Source organism: Dermacentor variabilis, chromosome 4, assembly GCF_050947875.1.
Source record: "Dermacentor variabilis isolate Ectoservices chromosome 4, ASM5094787v1, whole genome shotgun sequence".
Taxonomy (NCBI): Eukaryota; Metazoa; Arthropoda; class Arachnida; order Ixodida; family Ixodidae; genus Dermacentor; species Dermacentor variabilis.
This window is the reverse complement of record NC_134571.1, coordinates 148253826-148271774: the sequence shown is the minus strand read 5'-3', so window position 1 is coordinate 148271774 and position 17949 is coordinate 148253826. Positions and strand designations below refer to the sequence as shown.

At 46.9% G+C, this 17949-nt stretch overlaps 1 protein-coding gene across 1 annotated transcript in view; it reads left to right on the top strand.

Annotated features, from left to right (window-relative positions):
* The window catches only part of LOC142578391 (uncharacterized), a 38061-nt gene extending 25780 nt beyond the window's left edge, over window positions 1-12281 (top strand). Inside the window, exons 4-6 of the mRNA XM_075687784.1 lie at window positions 2928-3889; window positions 4470-4832; window positions 10871-12281. Of these exons, the coding sequence (XP_075543899.1) occupies window positions 2928-3889; window positions 4470-4832; window positions 10871-11290 (1745 nt within the window). The 3' untranslated portion in view covers window positions 11291-12281. The remainder of the gene's footprint in view (window positions 1-2927; window positions 3890-4469; window positions 4833-10870) is intronic.
* The last annotated feature ends 5668 nt before the right edge of the window (window positions 12282-17949 follow it).

The window sequence follows — 17949 nt, the reverse complement described above, 5'->3', positions numbered from 1 at the left end:
CCGCAGTGGCTGCAGTGAAAGGGGTCTTAAGTGAGTAGGCATTGGGGGAGGTGCTTCCGAGCTTGTCGGATGAGGGTGCCCTGTTGCCTTGTAATGTTTCGGTGTCGCTTAGACTATACTCTGCGCTCGTTCACATAAGCGTGCAATTGTGGTGAACGCGTTGGTGAGACAAATATATTTGGTCGGGGAATGTAGGTAGCCTATAGTATCGTATCGCAGGCAAGCTGATTAGCTCGTTCATTCCCCAACATCCACTTACGATCGGGAATCCAGACAATCTCTACCGGTCGGTGGAGGCATTCTTCTAACTGTTTTGTGACATGTTTAGGTAAGTCGTCATGTATGATTTTCTGCATGCTGACATTGAATCAGTAAATATAATGGGTGTAGTAATAAATGTTAATGGTGGACGTATCGCTGCTACTACCGCTTCTAGTTTTGCTGTGGTCGCATCAGCGTTCGAATTTCATTGTGTGTCGCCCGAAGGGTGTGATCTACCACTGGTATGGCAGTGCCTTTGTCTTGCACGCTAGCATCTGTATAGTAATAGGTGCCTTGTAGGTAGCGCCCTATGCGTATATTGAAGAATGCTACTCTCTGTGTCTGCCTAGCCTTATTAATCACAAGGCGAAAGTGTCTGGGCAGTGTTGCGATTTTGAGGAGTTGACCCAGCTTGCGGTGGACATGACAATATGGCTGGTACGGGTGCGGATGGTGGTTGAAAGCCTACACTGTGAAGCATGTGTCTGCCCTGCACAGTCTGTTGAAGCCGGAGTTCCTGCCTTCGTTTTTGAGCGGTAATTATTTCGGTGTTGGTATTGTGACATCCTATGTCAGCAAGCAGTTATGTGCTCGTGCTGACGGTGGTTCCAAATGCTAGCTTGGTAGCCTTGCGAATTAATGCATCGATGCGTGCCGCATCTCGTTTGCTGAGATTGACATGAGGCATGTGGTATCGAGTCTGAGTATACGTAAGTAATGCGTCACGAAGGCGCAGCATGTCTGCTTCTATTCGATATACCCTTCGCATCATGTGAAGAACTTGCTCTCCTTGTTTAATCAAGTGTTGTATTGTAGCGGCGGGGCCATCCTCTCTCTGTACGTGGGGCTCTAGTCTTTAAACGTTTGGGCTGGGTTGCGAGTGTGTTCTCTCACGTAATCGTGATGCATCGGGGTTTACATCTGGGGTTATGTGCTAGGAGAAGTTGTGCCGCCTCACCGTGGACTTTGTTGTCAACGCGTTGAAGGGTGCCTTGTTGGATACCTGGGGATCCTCTCCGTTTTCGGATCTTGATATCATTGGCACAAATTGTGTGTTTTATGTCTGGAACTTGTAGTGCCTATTCTGCACACGGCTAGGTTTAAAAACGGGGAAAGATGACTAATCCTTGCGTTATGCCTTTGCGAGCGTTCGCGTAAGCGTGTAACGTCGTGCCATCTACGCTAATCGTGAAGGCGCGTTCCTAGAGAAAGGATGTATGCATAGTTTTGTGCCGCATTCAATAGCTGCACGCTGCTGTATAGCATACCGTTGTGTGTCACGTAATCGAACGTCTTTCTAAGATCTATTACAAGGATGGCTTTTAGTTGGTCCATGCTTTGTTTACGGGTGATGTCTTCCTACGGTTGAAGCTACATATCCTGTATAGATATGTGCTCCTTGTTTCCTATAAGTTATAGGGCAAGCATGCCGTTCTATTTATGTTTTCAATAGAATAAGCGCCAAGATTGACGGCACACAAGAAGAAATACAGACAGGACAAGGCGCTTTCTTCTTGTGTACCGTCAATTTTGGCGCTTATTCTATTGAAAGCTATGCACCAACTAGCCCCACAACGTGTTTTACTATTTATATGTGTAACCACCCGCAGAGGAACTTCGCTGAAGGAAGCCCAATATTACGACAGACACTTTGCCGGTGCAAACGCTGTCATTAGAAGTTTTGCAGAAGATAGCATTGCTGTGAAGACGGCTCTACGCGATGATACATTTGAAGGCGACGTGGCGTGCTTGTAAGCCCATTTCACCTATTTGGACGACATCACTGAGAAACTTGAACGCTTGGGTGATACTTTGACCCGGAGTATGGGATACATTTAGGGCGTCCAGGAAAGCTTCGCCACCGTCCTCAATGCACCGGATGCTAATAGAGGTGGCTCCAAATTTCACTCTGCCTCGGACAGAAATTTTGACCTTTCGTACTGAAAGAAATAAAACGTACTGACCAGATAACATTCTGAAATTCTAGAGGGTGTTAAATCACCGAAGGTTCCCAAGTACAAGTATGTGTCCCTAGCTTCGGCGGATATTGAGTTTTCCTTTTCGGTATGCAAACCAATGCTTGGCAAAAAAAAAAGGCGCACCATGAAACCCAGAAATCTTGAGATGGTGCTCGTTTGTCCCGGCTTTCACAACATTTTTAGGCACAGTAAATTTCATATTAATCTTATAACCTACGCAACCTGCCTTACTCAATTACATCGAGATAATTAAGGCAATTTCACCAAACAGGAATTTGATGGGCTGTGTTCCTTATAGAAAACCTTAATCTTCAAGTGCACAGGGGAAGTTCTTATGTGTGTCTGTACATGCTTAAAGGACAGTGTTTGACTCCTATACGTGACTTAAATGACAGCTTTAGTGCCTTTTTATAGGCGCATGAAGCATCATTATTTAGTACCTAAACATCGATTATCTAATGATAACATAACACTAACTGTTTATTATTTCGTTGTGATTCAATCACGTTGCGTCATGATCTCGGTTTGACAACGATGGCACATGTAGTTGGGAACTTTTGTTGAAACGTCAACCACCCCAACCGGAGGGCACTGTGTCGGGGAAGGGTACAAATAAAACAAAAGAGAGATAGAGAGAGGGAGAAAACAAGCGGACAAGCGTAGTCATGTTCGGCAATGTCTCTGCAGGGACCGGGAGGGGTACAAGAATCGCCGAAGGCACGCACGTGGTGCGTGGACTGTACCAGAAGTGCCACCGCTACGTCTCGGAGAAGGCGACGACGTCCACCGACTTCAACGAGACGCTCGAGGCGGCGCGCAGGGACCTCAACTGGACGCTGATTCGCGGCGCCAGCAGCTTTCACGACTTGGTGGCGCTCGTGGCGCGGACGTCGCTGCTGGCCGGTTTCCACACGGTGTTCGCGCTCAACCTCCTCAACGAGCACGGCAAGCTGTTGCTGCGGCTGTCCGCCGGAAAGTCGCTCCTCTGCAAGCTCACGCTCTCGTGGAGCCGAAAGGAACTCGAGGGCCACCTGCGACGCGTCATCGACGACGTCCAGGAGCTGACGCAGGTCCTGAGACTCGACGACGTCATCGCCGACGATCTCGGCTGCGAAGACGGCGGCGGCGCCGCGATGGACGACGAGAGCGTGCCGCTGAGCACGCTGTTCGCCGACCTCGCTCCGGGCGTCAACGCGAGCGACTGGGTCGACATCCTGTACGCACTCGTGCTGCCTTCCGCGCACTTTTCCGACGTTGCCCTGATGTCCCGCGCAGACAGCGTCCGAACCGCCTTTGGCAAGATATACGACCCCGACGACGTCAGCGCGGCCGCGAAGTACCTGGCGTCGCACTTGGATGCCGACCTGCTGTTCCTGGAACTGTCCAAGGAGCGCGTCGCTGCGGATGCTGCGGCGACGGCCAGTTTCTGTCTCGCCTTAGCTCGGCGCTGTCTGTCGCACGCCTGGCCGCAACTCGTGGCGAGGCTGCTGGACCTGGGCCACAGCACGCAGGTTCTGCACACGATGTACCGCGATCTGAAGAAGTCGCGCCGCGCCTCCTTGTTCAAGTGGCTCATGGATGCTAGCCGCGGCGCGGTGAAGGAAAAGATCGCAAGGGCAGGGCTCGTCATCGTCTCCGAAAACTTTAACGTACGTGGAGGGGTGTTTGCGGCGGTGGCCAGACGCGGGCTTCTGTTTGGTATCGCAGGTACTAACTGTTATGATTGAAGTTTCTCCATAGAGCAGCGGTGACGAGAGTGCAGCGGCTTCAGCTATCTTCCTATTCCTGCAGGGAAGGATGCTAAATAAAATTAAATTCGGGGGTTTTATGCGCCAAAACCACGATATGATTAGGAGGCACGCCGCAGTGCGCGGCTCCGGAACAATATCGACCACGTGGGGTTCTTTAACGTGCACCCTGTGCGTGGTGCGTTGGTGTTTTTGCATTTCGCTCCTATGGAAACGGGTTGAGGAAACGTATAAGAAGTGTACAAATATAGAAGGCACGGAAAGCTCTCTCGCGGTTTCAACGCATTGCGTAGTCTTTTACGCGAAGACGATACGTCCTGCCCAGACGTACTGCTCATTTCAAGTTCGACGTCTCGTTTATCTCGAGCCTAGATGAAATGAAATGCTGCAATATGTAACGCTGTGGCATCGCTTTACGAAATGCCTTAGTTGAGGACTGTCTATAGAGGCGGCAGTTACGTCATGCCGGCGCCTCGCGCAGGCTCCCGACGGCGCTAAGCCCGACTACGCGTGGCTCGCCTCGCACCTCGGAGAGTCCGGCGGCGTCGACTTCGTGCGCTTTTTCGTGCGCGCCCTGGAGCACGAGCACACACTGCAGCTGCGGCGTCCGCCGACCCGGCTCCAGATGCTCATGCTGCGGCTCGAGCAGCGCTCCGAGCTGGCGCACGCAGCTTCGCTCGAGGCCGTGCTGGTGCCCACGCTGTACCAGAGGCCACCGCTGCTCTACTCGGCTAGCGTGCCCGCGTACTTCAACTACGGCACCGTGGGCGCACTGCTGGCCGCGCGCATCGTCGAGGTGATCACGCCGGCAGCCACGGCGTCCGGAACGCTTCCAGACAGGATTGTACGCTGTTTGTTTCACTGCTGCTATATATCCCACACTATGTAGATAGTTGCCTGCGTGTGTGGAGCTCGCGAATTATAGTGAAATATGACTGCCGCCCATGGCGCTTGTTAACGCGTAGTACATACGAAAGAGAGCGATCGAGGAGCGCCGGTATATATATATAGGGACAAACCAGGGACGCAGCCGGAGTGGAGTACGTAAAATGTCTTGTGCGTGCTGCAGACGGTGGGTGGGCACTAGCGTACAGAAACGACGTGACCAATGGCGGAATTACGTTTGTTCGCACAATAAAAATTTTACATGCCTAATTTACGTTATAGCTAGCGGGCGTCTTAATTACTATCGAACTTTGCAATCGTGCTCGCTCCGTATTCGTAGTGGAGCAGTTTGTTTTGCAGAAGGTGTTTGGGAACTAGTGCAATAATGTTAACCCCCTCCCCTCCCTTGCTACTGGCGTCCGAGTCTGTCCTGCGCCGCTCCGACCCGCCGCCCTCCGCACTGGTAGGTGTAGTTCCTGTGCACGCCTCAACCTCCTGCGCTTGCGCTCCCCACGGAGACGCACACGTTCCAACCGGGTCAAAGGGGCCGGATTGCACTTTGCCTTGGTTCCCGAGTCTCTTGACGACATTTCTGGGCCCTGCTTGTCAAATGCAGACTCTCAATAACCGAGCAAGCGTGAAATTTCTGCAAGAAATTGCACACTTGTTTTCTTTACAGCTCCTCATGAGCACTGGTTTGAGTTTGATGGATTATGCCTACTATGGCTGAGCGAGCTCTCTCGAACACGAGCCCTGCCGCTCGAATTGACGAATGCGCTGCCGAGATATATGCATCTCTGAACGCCACGCGAGAGGCTAAATTTAGCTCAGATTGCATCGTGCGTAGCGCGACAATGACGCCATTTGGACGCACGACACATCCATAGTCGAGTAATGCGTCTTCTTTAGTTCTTTTTTATATAGGCAACGATACCAAAGTGAGGCGCGTGGTTTGTACGGTTGTAAAGATATTATAAGCAAATAATAAGCAACAGGAAATAAGCAGGTAATGAGCAGCTGTCCCTCATTCACCTTAACATTAGAAGTGTCCATAAAAAGAAATATGCCTTACATGAATTATTTGACAGTATAAAGGGTAAATTCGATGTCATACTGGTTACTGAAACATGGTTACTATAGATGACCAACCCGCCACACTTCCGCGGCTACGATTACTTTGGTCGTACTCAGGCTGCTGGTCGTGGTGGTGGTGTGGCTATGTATTTACTAGAACAATCCTGTATGACATAACTGTTACCAGAGTTTTCTGTTATTGATGATGATGCTGAATGCCTAACTGTCTGTTTAAGGAAAGCTACTGTTGCTGTGGTGTACAGGCCACCTTCTGGAAATATACAACTATTTATGTCAGTTGTTGATAAAATGTTAAATTTACTGTGTGATTCTAATGTTGCATTTGTAATAAAGGGAGATATGAATACTAATATGCAGCGAGCGATACATATGCAAGATAACTTGGTAGCATATTCCAGTCTTATGTATGTACAAACCTTATATCATCGGCCACTCGCATAAATAATGAAACTGCAACAATGTTGGACCTGTGTATAACAAACGTACACCCTTCAATGACATCTCCTGATATTTTATCATCAGACATCAGTGATCACCTTCCTGTCTTCTGTTTTTTTACCCATTGGAAGCACGAATAGCAAGAACGTGTTTACATCGAGCTCCTATAGGGACTTTAACTTGCACACGCTGAATACATTTCCAGCAATTCTACATGATATAAATTGGGAAGGCGTCGTGATACAATCGGATGTCAATAAAGCCTACAAATTATTTTTCGACAGATTAAAGGCATGCTAAGAGCTCACATTTCCAAATAAAATACGAAAAGAACATATTAAGAAAGCTAGAAAACCATGGATAACTGCACTTCTTATTTTTTTTAAATTCACCAGAAAAAAATAAAGTGTACAATCTTTTTTTGCCAAACCACGAGAAGCTTGTGAACTTACCGAGTTCAAACAATTCACAAACAAATTAAATAGTGAACTTAATAAAGCGAAGTTAGAATATTATAAATAATTAAATTCACGTATTCGCAACGACCCTCCCCCTCCCCCCCTAGAAAAAAAAAACTGGCATGAGCTTAACAATCTTATCCACGGGACAGCTTCTAATCATGCAGTACAGCTGCCAACCGCCCATGATATTTTTCCTACAGCCATTACATTAAACACGCATTTCATAGCTAGTAGCGAATATGCGCCTTCCACCAGTAACCTAACAGACGATACATTCATTTTCAGGAGACATAGTGTAGTGAACTCTATTCAGGCCAAAAATTAATAAGAGAGCTGAAGAATCATACATATGTAGGATATGATAACATAAAAGCTGAAACGATCAAGCATGTCTCGGATATGATTTGCAAACCTTTGGCGCACATTATTAATTGCGTGTAGGATTCTGGTGTGTTTCGGGAGGATCTTAGGATAGCCAGGATACGTCCAGTGATAAAACGGGTGGAGATACAAATTTTAAGAATTATAGACCAATCTCTGTGCTTTCGGTGTTATCCAAACTGTTCGAAACCGTTGTCAGAGATCGTTTAACAAGTTTTCTTGAGAAACAAGATTTCTGAATCGCTGTCCGGTCTCCCTAAAAATTTCCTACTGAGTAGGCACTACTCTACATGAAGCACACGATAATAAACAACATAGAATATAGACTGTACACATTAGGTCTCTTAATTTTCTGACCTTCAGAAAGCTTTTGATTCGGTTGATCATGACGCACTGCTGTCCGAACTCATGCAGTTGTTATGGCATCCGAGTAATTACATTTTACCTAATGAATTACCTGACAGACAAGCTACAGTACGTAGCATTCAATGGCGATGTGTCGCAAAAATTGAAACTAATCAGAAAGGTACCCCAACAGTTAATACTTGGGCCATTAGTTATTAATTTATAGATTGATAATTTTGCAGAATTACCAAATTGCCGGAGTTTAATTTATGTATGCGGATGATGCTAACGTCTTTTTCGTGGCCAAGACACTTTATACAGCGGTTATCTAACGAGTACTTAAATGTATTATCAATTTGGCTATGTAAGAACACACTGTAAATAAATGTAAATAAAACTAAATATAATATTTTCGGGCCAGGAGATAAGCTTTTTAACGAATACGTGACAATACTATTTAATGACACTAAAATAGTGGAGGTAGAGACACAGAAATTTTTAGGTGTCTGGTTTCAGAAAGACCTGTGTTGGAACACAAGTGTTGAAAAGTTAACGGCAGAACTAAGTAAAGCTGTTGGCGGCCTCTATAAACTTTGTGAGTTGCTGACACTGTTGTTAAAGAAGGCGCTCTGTTAAATGATATTTCATTCCAGATTATTATACTGCTGCTTAGTATGGAGGAACGCAAGCAGCCACAATTTATCTAAAATAACTGTATTACAGAAACGGGTTCTGCGACATTTTGAAAACTATCATGGAAGGCCGCAGGGCTTACGTACTCACCAACTGTTTATTAAAGGACAGTAAAGGCAAATATTAAGTCAAGCTAACGTGATAAATTAGCGCTTGAGAATCTCTAAGGTTTCAATATTATCGCGAACAGGGCCTTAATAACCGAGAAACTGAGGTAAATGAAGGACATGATTACAGACTCCCCCGGGACATTCAAGCACTTGTGCGACGACGAAAGCACTCTTCAGTTAAATTCTGTCAATAGTACTCGACCACTAGTTGCAAAAATATCCCTGTATTGTATTATAAGACGAAATAAAATGCTGCTTATCCAGTTCTATTTCATTTTTAGAGAAAAAAAAGGAAACCGCATGTTGTTGCTTAGTGGTTATGGTGTTGAGCTGCGATAAGCACGAGGTCGCGGGATCGAATCATAATGCGATAACACCCGTGTACTTCGATTTAGGTGCACGTTTAAGAATCCCTGGTGGTGGAAATTTCTGGAGTCCTCCCCCACTAAGGCGTGCCTCATAATCAGAAAATGGTTCTGGCACGTAAAACCCCATAATTTGCTTTCAGAAAAAAAGAACTCATTAAAATTACCCTTGACAACGTCGCGGGCGGTCGAAAGGTTTCGTTTTCGCTCGACTCTGCGCCGCTCACGCTTTCGCGTTTCAGCAGTATCGTTATCGCCTTGTGCTGCGCTGGTTTTGCTGGCTCGCGAAACTCGCCCAAACTGCAAATAGCAGAGAATTCATCTTCCATGTGATGTCGCGGGATGCCCCAACGGTCTACGCCGCTTGACCAAAAAGCAGCTGCAACGGCGAATACACCGCTCTGTCTTGGCTCGGTGCCGCGGTCTGTCGGGCGCCGTTTTACTCACCGACGGCACCAAAGGTGGTCATGGCGTATGCAACGTCATCACTTCCGCAGTTGTGTGGCAGGGGATGTGAATTTAGAAAAGTGTATTCGGACCCTTCAGGTGTAATTTTTTCGTAAACTAAGCCTTTTCTTGACACGAAACAAGCGTTGCAAGGTTACTGGAATGGTATTTAAACAGTGCACATCGACTTATTGTTTGCCTTTAGTGTCCCTTTAAGCTTGAAATGCTAAACGTAAGCCAGGTACCATGTTGATAAACCAATACAGCATATAAAAGAAAATATACAGAATTGCGTCAATTAAAGCTACACTACATTATTGCCTGAGGAGAAACATCATAAGGACACTGCAAATTAGAACTAATTATTGTAGGCAGCATATAAATTATCATATTCCCATATTGTTAAATGGAATAGGGCAGGAAATTAACTTTAATGAACACATGAATAAAAGAAACATATCAGAAGGTTAGTGTTAGACTATGGTACTGTGCAAAATTGAGGTTTTTTTATGTGTTTTCATGCAAATTTTGCTACTATTCTTTTCTGTGCGTTCTGACTATAAGTCTATGCGTGAATGCACTGTATTATATTTCAAGTAATTATCTAAGTTATCTTGTGCGAAAATTACTGTTCACAGTATTTTTACGTATTAGAGTGCATTTACACCGCGTACGTTAATATTGTTGTATATTACTAAATTTGCGCTAATATAACTACTCTCTTTATTTACATAGCTAGCTTGTAGTAAAATGTATAATTTGTTTGAATATATACAATGGAATTCCATCGCATTTCATTTCTCCTATGCTCGCTTTCTCCGCTTGAAATACTGACTGGAGCAAAAGCCCTATTCAGGCTATATGCCTTTTTCTCTTCCCTTCACTTTTTTTTTGTATTTTGAAAGAAAGAATAGGCTTCTTCTTCTTACGCGTGCGATGCTGGCTCGCGTAATGCCAAGACGTGGGATCGTTCCCCATTTGCGGAAAGTTGTTTTTTCATGCACTTTCACTGTCATTATTTTATCATTTCTTTAATTCAAGTAGTAAGTACATGTTTTTTCTTGGTGTCCTTGTTTGTTGGCTTCTCATGATATGAATAATAAAATTTGGGGCACTCGGTTAACCCTGTTTCTTCTCGATCTCGGCCAGTAGTACGATAAGCAAATGCAAGCATCAAAACCACAAATTTGAAGGAAAGAACAAGGCCGTGAAACTCGCCTAAAACCAATAAACGCCATCGTCGTTGCAGTGTTGATTTAAACTCCGTGCAACGTCAGGCACAAGCCAGCAACAGTGGCAAAAGAAATGTGATTTTGTACGTTCTGAAGCTTGTAATCGCGAAGATGTGACGACGTGACGACGCTGCTGTTAACCATTTGTTACAGGAAAAATAGTTTACCTGCGTTAACTTTTCTTGGAAGAGGAGGTGCCAAGTTTCAAATGTTACTTGGGAAAGATGTTTGTTCAGAGCCACGAACAGCCAAAAAAAAAGTGTAGGTGCAGTAGTCTGGTCTTTTCCCTCGTCTTATTCCCTCTGTTCATAAGCAGTCATATTCGTCTACGCATATACTCGACGCTGAGCATTAGGCGTAGTAGCATAACCGTGCGTGCTTCGTGACTGCTTTTCCCGCCCACGGATTCATCTTCTGGCGCCGATGGCAGCACCCGCCGAGCCACTCCGTGTGGACGCAGGGCGCGCTGCGCATGTACAACCAGAGCACCACGTGCCTGCAGCGGCTGTACCGGCGCCTGGGCTTGCACGGCGAAGCGAGCGCCAGCGACGAGCAGCAGCGACGCGCTATGTTCCTGGCCGCGGTCGGCCTGCGGCTCGCCTACGACCGGCTGGAGGCGACCTTCCGCGAGGCCGCTGCGAACCAGGCCGCCTTCAGCGCCCTCTGGCCGCAAGCGCGAGCAGCGTTCTTCGCGCGTTTCTGCCTCCTGTCGTGCGACGCCGACCAGCGGCCCAGGCCGCTGTCGCCTCGAGGCAGCTGCCTGCTGCCGCTGCACACCATGCGCGAGTTTGGCGACGCGTTCGACTGCGGCGCGCACCAGGACTTCGTCTCCGACGACTGCATGCTCTGACGCGGCGCCCTCGGCGCAGGGGGGCAAGCTCCGCCCCCTGGACTCCTTTTAGAGAATTACGCCACTCGCGTGACAACTTTATATACATTTCGCTTCATTTTGTGTCGATCGACGGCCGCATGTCGCAGGGTTCACTCCTGGTTCGGACGACAAGGCCCGGTATAGCGCAACCTGTCATCATGTCAACCTGAATCATGTCTTATACTATACATTGTTTAGATTTTTTTTCTTCCCACCTATTGACCTGTGTAGAGAGGGCAGCTATCGTATGACGGGCGCCCCTTGTAATGCCTTACACTGTACATGTGCGTTTTGTAGGTCTCTTTTTCTTTCCTTCCCACCTAGTGGCCTGTATGCAGAGGGCAGCTATCATATGACGGGCGCCGCCTCCACATGAGGATGCGTCATGTGCCCTGGAACTAAACGCTGCGCTTAAACCGCCAAGCACTTGTAACAGAGTGTATAATTGTGGCGTTGGCAAAACTGCTCGTCTCGACGAGTTTATGTACAGCTGGCATGCCTGTGTTTTGATTTTTCTTGACGTTAAAGTAGTTCTACAAACTTCACCTTCACTTTGATCTCATTATGTATGATATGAAGTATGAAGTATGAAGCATTAAGTATTAAGTATGAAGTACGATGTTGGTTTGCGTTTAGAAAGTGCTGAGTATGCGATTTCTTCCTAACGCAGTTATTGGCAGTAATAACGACCAATCTGTCATTTATGTGTCACTTTTCTGCGCATTCGCGACATCGGGGATGATGTAGCCCGTGACGCTATCTTCTGCAGACACCAAAGTGAGTCGTCAATAGTGGGGCCTCCAACGACTTTGTAATCAGAGTATTTTGCAGTATTGCTTTGGGTGAAATAAATGCTGGCACTGAGTCCTGAATGGCCGTGGTTTCTTTACTAATATCATGGAATCCAGGATGCCTGAGGGAAATGTGCCGTGGCATTCATTCTAGAAGCAGCAATAGTTAAGGGGATGTGTGGTCCAAAACAAAACACTGTAGTACATAAAGACAGCGCGTATGAACACTACACAGGGTTCGTAAGAAGGCTAGATTAAGGGGAGGGGCTAAGGGGGCTGCAGCCCAGGGCCTCACCGCGGACAGTAGCAGAAAGGGGCCCATTTATTCTAACCTGCTTAGTATATGCAACCATGGGTAACGGAACTTCGAGGGACATGTATAAAGCGAGAAAACCAGAACGAGCAGACGGGGCCCCCCGCGTAATGTAACTGCATGCGTTTAGCCTGATCATTTGGAGAGAGCTTGTCGTGCTGTAAAAAGAGGAATCCCCCGCCACACCGGCGGGGCACTCTTTCTTACGAAGTGAGGTGCGTTTGCTGCGAACGTCACAAAGGCGACAGTTAATAGAAGAGACAGATACCCTTTTTCTGTAGCCATGTTTTAACCGGTATCGTTTCACTATGAAGTTTATAAAAGAATGTTTTGCAGCAAGGCTGCAGTACCCAACAGTGCCTCCCATTCGACTTTTCTTTACCGTGATGGTAATCTGGGGGGGGGGGGGGGAGGGGTGTAGGGGCGGCGAGGATCAGTCCGATAGCAGATGATGAGTCTGATGGCAGAGTCGAGACAGGAAAGGAAAGAAGACGTCACACGTGCTCTTGTCCGCGTGCCGTGGGGCATGGAACGTTCACTGTTCGGGCTAGAGTTCTGTCAGTCCGTCTGCCCAGTGCGGTCTGGAGAGCACGGGCAAGCCTGAAACACCTAAAACATGTAATGTGGTATGAGTACTTAAATCTCCCTTGCCTCTCGTCACCACCACGCCACCCTCCACCTCTCAAATAGTTCCGCCGCTGTCCTTCTCATATAAAGGATGTTTTTTTTTTCTTTCATGGTATTTATTACAGTAGCAACAACCCGATATTCACCAGTTGTGCATAGTCAGAGAATGGAGAGCACAATGATAGTCAGAGAAAGGGCATCGTTCATACTGTGGGTAGAAATGTGGTTTCACTTTAGAAGGGTGGCAAGGATAGGCACTTCACCATAATGGGGTACCAGTCCGGCTGGGTACCAACTCCATCATAAAACTGCTTTAGGTGCAGTGTCATTTGGATGAAATTAACCCTTGTAGGTACAACCGTTTCGGCGTTTCGGTCCATCATTCGCGTTTTCCACAAACTGTGCATTCCGATGAGAAAAAACATATTGAAAGGTGCACTATTATCAGCGGTCGGCAGCAAGTATCGCACAGTATGAGCGTTGATGTCAAAGTCTTTTTTTTAACGTCCGTTGGAGGACATACCAAAATAGTACGGCGTCGGCGCAGCTAATAAAACAATGTTCAATTGTCTCTGGCACGTCACGAAGGCGAGAGTTAAGAGAAGAGACAAAGATACCCTTTTTCTGTAGCCATGTTTTAACCGCTATGGTTTCACTATGAAGTTTGTAAAAGAATGTTTTGCAGCAAGGCTGCAGTAACCAACAGTGCCTCCCATTCGATTTTTCTTTACCGTGATGGTAATTTGGGGGGGGGGGGCGCCGAGGATGAGTCCGATAGCAGATGAGTCTGATGGCAGAGTCTAGGCAGGAAAGGAAAGAAGACGTCACACGTGCTTTTGTCCGCATGTCGTGGGGCATGGAACGTTCACTGTTCGGGCTAGGGTTCTGGAAGAGTGAAGGGGGAAGTTGGAGAGCTGCACACAAAGGCCTGTCTCCAGGGCCCATTCCTGCCTAGTGACTGCGCACCCTCGCATGCGTCGGCGGAAAAAGTAGGGCAGACTGGCCGCCGAACTTTCAAGAAAGAAGTTGAAAAAGATCACTTAGAGGCTACGGAGGGCGCGTAACTTCGCCCGCGCTGGGAGTCGCCCTCTTCCTTTCGTTCCCGCTCTCGCCGTCGACGGGACGAAGGAAAAATCGAGAACCTCCCAGGAGAGACGATTGCTCCTAGCCAATAGGAGGCGACACCGGAACGGGAGAATGAGAGTTTGTAAGGAAGAGGAGGGAATTTGTACAAGGAACCCTACGGGTATGTGAACGCCTGCTTTGGCTCTAGTAACAGACAGACTCGACGCGCGTCTATAAAAGGAAATTGATCGCGGGCTGCGATTCAGCCCCAAGCCGCCGGTTAAGCTTGCATAAGCCCGCCCGCTGAGGAGCTCCCGGGGGACGCACCACTCTCGGCCAGCCACAGACCTTCCAGGCAGCGTGCGCCAGTCATCGGCATGGCCACCGTTGGACACGTACGGTCGCGTCCGACTGACGAAGTTCCCGGTGAACAGCTAGCATCCATTCATGTGAAAATGCTCGGTCGGAAGCATCAAAGTCGTGCATCTAAACGAAAGGCGAAGTTAGAAAGAGAAGAGCATGAAAAGAAGCTACCAAAGATGACAAAGTACCTACTGAATGCAGCTTCCGCCGAGCAGTATGATCGCTATACCCAGAGTCCGTGTCAAACTGTCAATAGCACCGACTGTGCTTCTGTGGAGGACTTGCCAACTCCATCACCACGGTTTCCTGGCAAGAAGCAAGGTTTGACTCATCTTGGTTGTCGGGATCCTGTGAAAACGGTGCCAACCTCCTTCGTCCACATTTCTGAGAAACCGGCGCTAACCGACCCCTGACCTGTTCCTGAGTCAGCAACGTCTGTGCTACTTCGCCGGGCCACTGCCACGGAGCTCCAGGTGTCCGGTCCACACACGCCCGATTTCTATTACTGCTGATCAACAGGTGCCAATTCTCCCCGATGAGCCTCCTTCTACTGACGAGCACCAGGGAACAACACTCCAAGAACCAACTCACTTATTTCCTGTTAGTTTGGCTTCAAATAATCATGGTCCCACCCACAAAGTGTGCCTCGAGAGGACGAATGAGACGGCTTCTCGTTGCGGCAACAGAGAAGAAGTACAGACACCCCCGCAGCAAGAGGGACGTTGCGAGATTCTCCGAAGTGACCCTGCTAAGTGGCCGGACGTTATTACTGAAAGCTTTCGGATTGTATGCCTTGAGAAACGGCCGTTGTATTTTAAAAATCGGGCAGAAAATTTTCCGTCTTCCTCAGAAATTCAGAAACGCTATACGTCACCTCATCTTTTCGTGCAAAAGGCTGTAAATTGGGAGGCGTACGAGCGACACTGGTTAATGTACTTGGACTCCAAAGGTTCCATTTACTGTTTCATGTGCAAACTATTTTCTATTCCAAGCAACCCCAGTGCTTTCACCACGCACGGCTTTTCTGATTGGAAAAGAGCAGAAGAAAAGGTTTGCGCACATGAAAATAGCGTCGAGCACCGGAACTACTTGGCAGCATGGCTCCCGCGCTCTAACTCAAGCAGCACAATTGACAAGGAGCTGGTTAGGCATCTCGTCACTGAGACCGCTTACTGGACAGAGGTGTTGAAGCGCGTAGTCATTGTAGTTAAGCTTCTAGCTGAGAGCAACCTAGCGTTTAGGGGCAGTGAGGAGATTTCTGGTTGACCGAGAAATGACAATTATATGCGAGTGCTTGAGGCCATGCCAAGTTTGATCCCTTTCTAGAGGAGCACATCAAACGCTGCGTGAAGAAAGGAAAAGGTCACCCATCGTTTCTGCCAAAAAACATTTGTGATGAATTTATCGAGCATATGGCAAAGGCTGTCAAGGAACGTCTCGTCGACGAAGTGAAACGCGCAAAACACTTCTGTTTCATTGTTGATTCGACTCCAGACCTTACTCACGTTGATCAGCTGTCAGTTGTTTTACGATACTATTCAAATTGGAAAGTGTAGGAACGCTTTCTTGGATTTGATCCAATTGAATCGCACACCAGCTTGTATCTTTTCTATACCGTGATGTCCCTCTTGACGACCAATGGCATCTCAATTGATTATTGTAGGGGTCAAGCTTATGATAATGCGAGTCATATGTCAGGAAAATAGAAAGAACTGCAAGCTCAAATCAAACACCTGAACGAATTGGCAGTCTACGTCCAGTGTGCTAGTCGTTCACTGAACTTAGTCGACGCGTATAGCGTCGACAGTTGCCTTGAGGCAGTCAAATTTTTCACTGTAATTCAGAGACTGTATGTGTTCTTTGCTGCCTCACCTAAGCGATGGAGGTATCTTTTGGACAGCATGGGCGGAACTGGCCAGCAGCTTGTTTTGAAAAGTCTCTCTGAGACCAGGTGGTCAAGACACGCGGAATCATGTAAGGCCATTCTGAAAATTTTCAATGCAGTCTTGTGTTGCCTTGAAGCTATATAAAAGAACGAGGAAGAAAACGGTGACACTAGGAACGAAGCGCACCCTCTCTTCAAGAAAATGACAAAAGTAGAGATTGCATTCATGGCGATTTTCTGGAGTGAAATCTTGCAGCACTTTGACAAAACGAGCGTAGCACTTCATAAACCAGGCCTAAACATTTCAACTGCTGTAGACTTGCTGAGCTCTCTAGAAGGCTTTGTTAATTCTTCGCGACCTCTCTTTGATATCTTCGAAGAGAGAGCACGCACGCTAAGTACCCATCAATGTTATCAGGATGAAAGCAAACGCATCGTTTTGAGTAAGCACCCGGATGGAAAAAGCGATAGTGCGCTACAAGGTAGAAAAAAGTTTATCGTAGAGACTTACGATGTTGTCCTTGACAGTCTAGGCTCTGCCTTTCGACTGCGAGAGGCTGCCTACACTGAACTCTACGAAAGGTTCGTATTCTTAAAATTGCTGACAGAAGTTGGGAGCGAGGCTTCTCTGGCACAGCAAGCTGAGAAGTTGGTGAAAACCTTCAAAAATGATCTGGAGTCAGCATTTTCCGCTGAAATCGTTCAGTTTGCGAACTTTCTGCACAACTTTGTGTGCCAGGACACGATTCCCCTGGGAATAATGAAGCTCCTGCACGAAAGAAAGCTTATTGATGTGTTTCCGAACCTTTCTATTGCTTTGCGAATGTACTTAAGCATACCTGTGGCAAACTGTGAGACCGAACGATCGTTTTCCAAGTTGTCGCTTATAAAAAATCGTCTCCGTATTAGCCTCCTTGACGACAAGGTGAACTCGCTTGCTATCATGTCCATTGAAAGTGACCTCCTCCGCGATCTATCCTTCGAACAGACTATATATGATTTCACCAAAGCGAAGGCGCGAAAGATGCCAATTTAAAAGAGGAATGTTTGCGCTATGCATGGATAGTTCCAATAAGTTCGTTGTGTCGCCTCCCGGACTCCACGTTGCCAATTAAACGCTGAGCAGTGTAATCCAAGATATGCAAATCTTCGCGTTGTTCGTCTCCTGTTTGTTCCTCTTTTGATAATTAGCGCGCTTATAAACAACTGTATTTTGGTTGTTTTTGATAGTGCGACGTTTATTTGGTGCCATCCTTGCTTGTCTTTCCGTTAAGGAAAATATTTTCAAATCAAGTTTTGTATTTACATTTGCTAATTTTCATCTGTATTCTATTGCATTCTTATGGTGTTTGTACTGCCTTAAGTATTGTATATATCTATTGCATATTTATAAGTAACGTGTATAACGATTACTGCCGTCTGATGCTTGAATTTTAATAACGAATGTTTTGGATACAACAACGCGTCTCCTCACGGGATTAAACTTAGTCATGCAAACAAAGCCTAGCTTCTGAAAGATCGACATCTGAGCTGTGTTGTCTTTTCTACGTTCTTATTCGTCTTGAGTGCACTAAACTTTTTTCAAGCCTCGCCT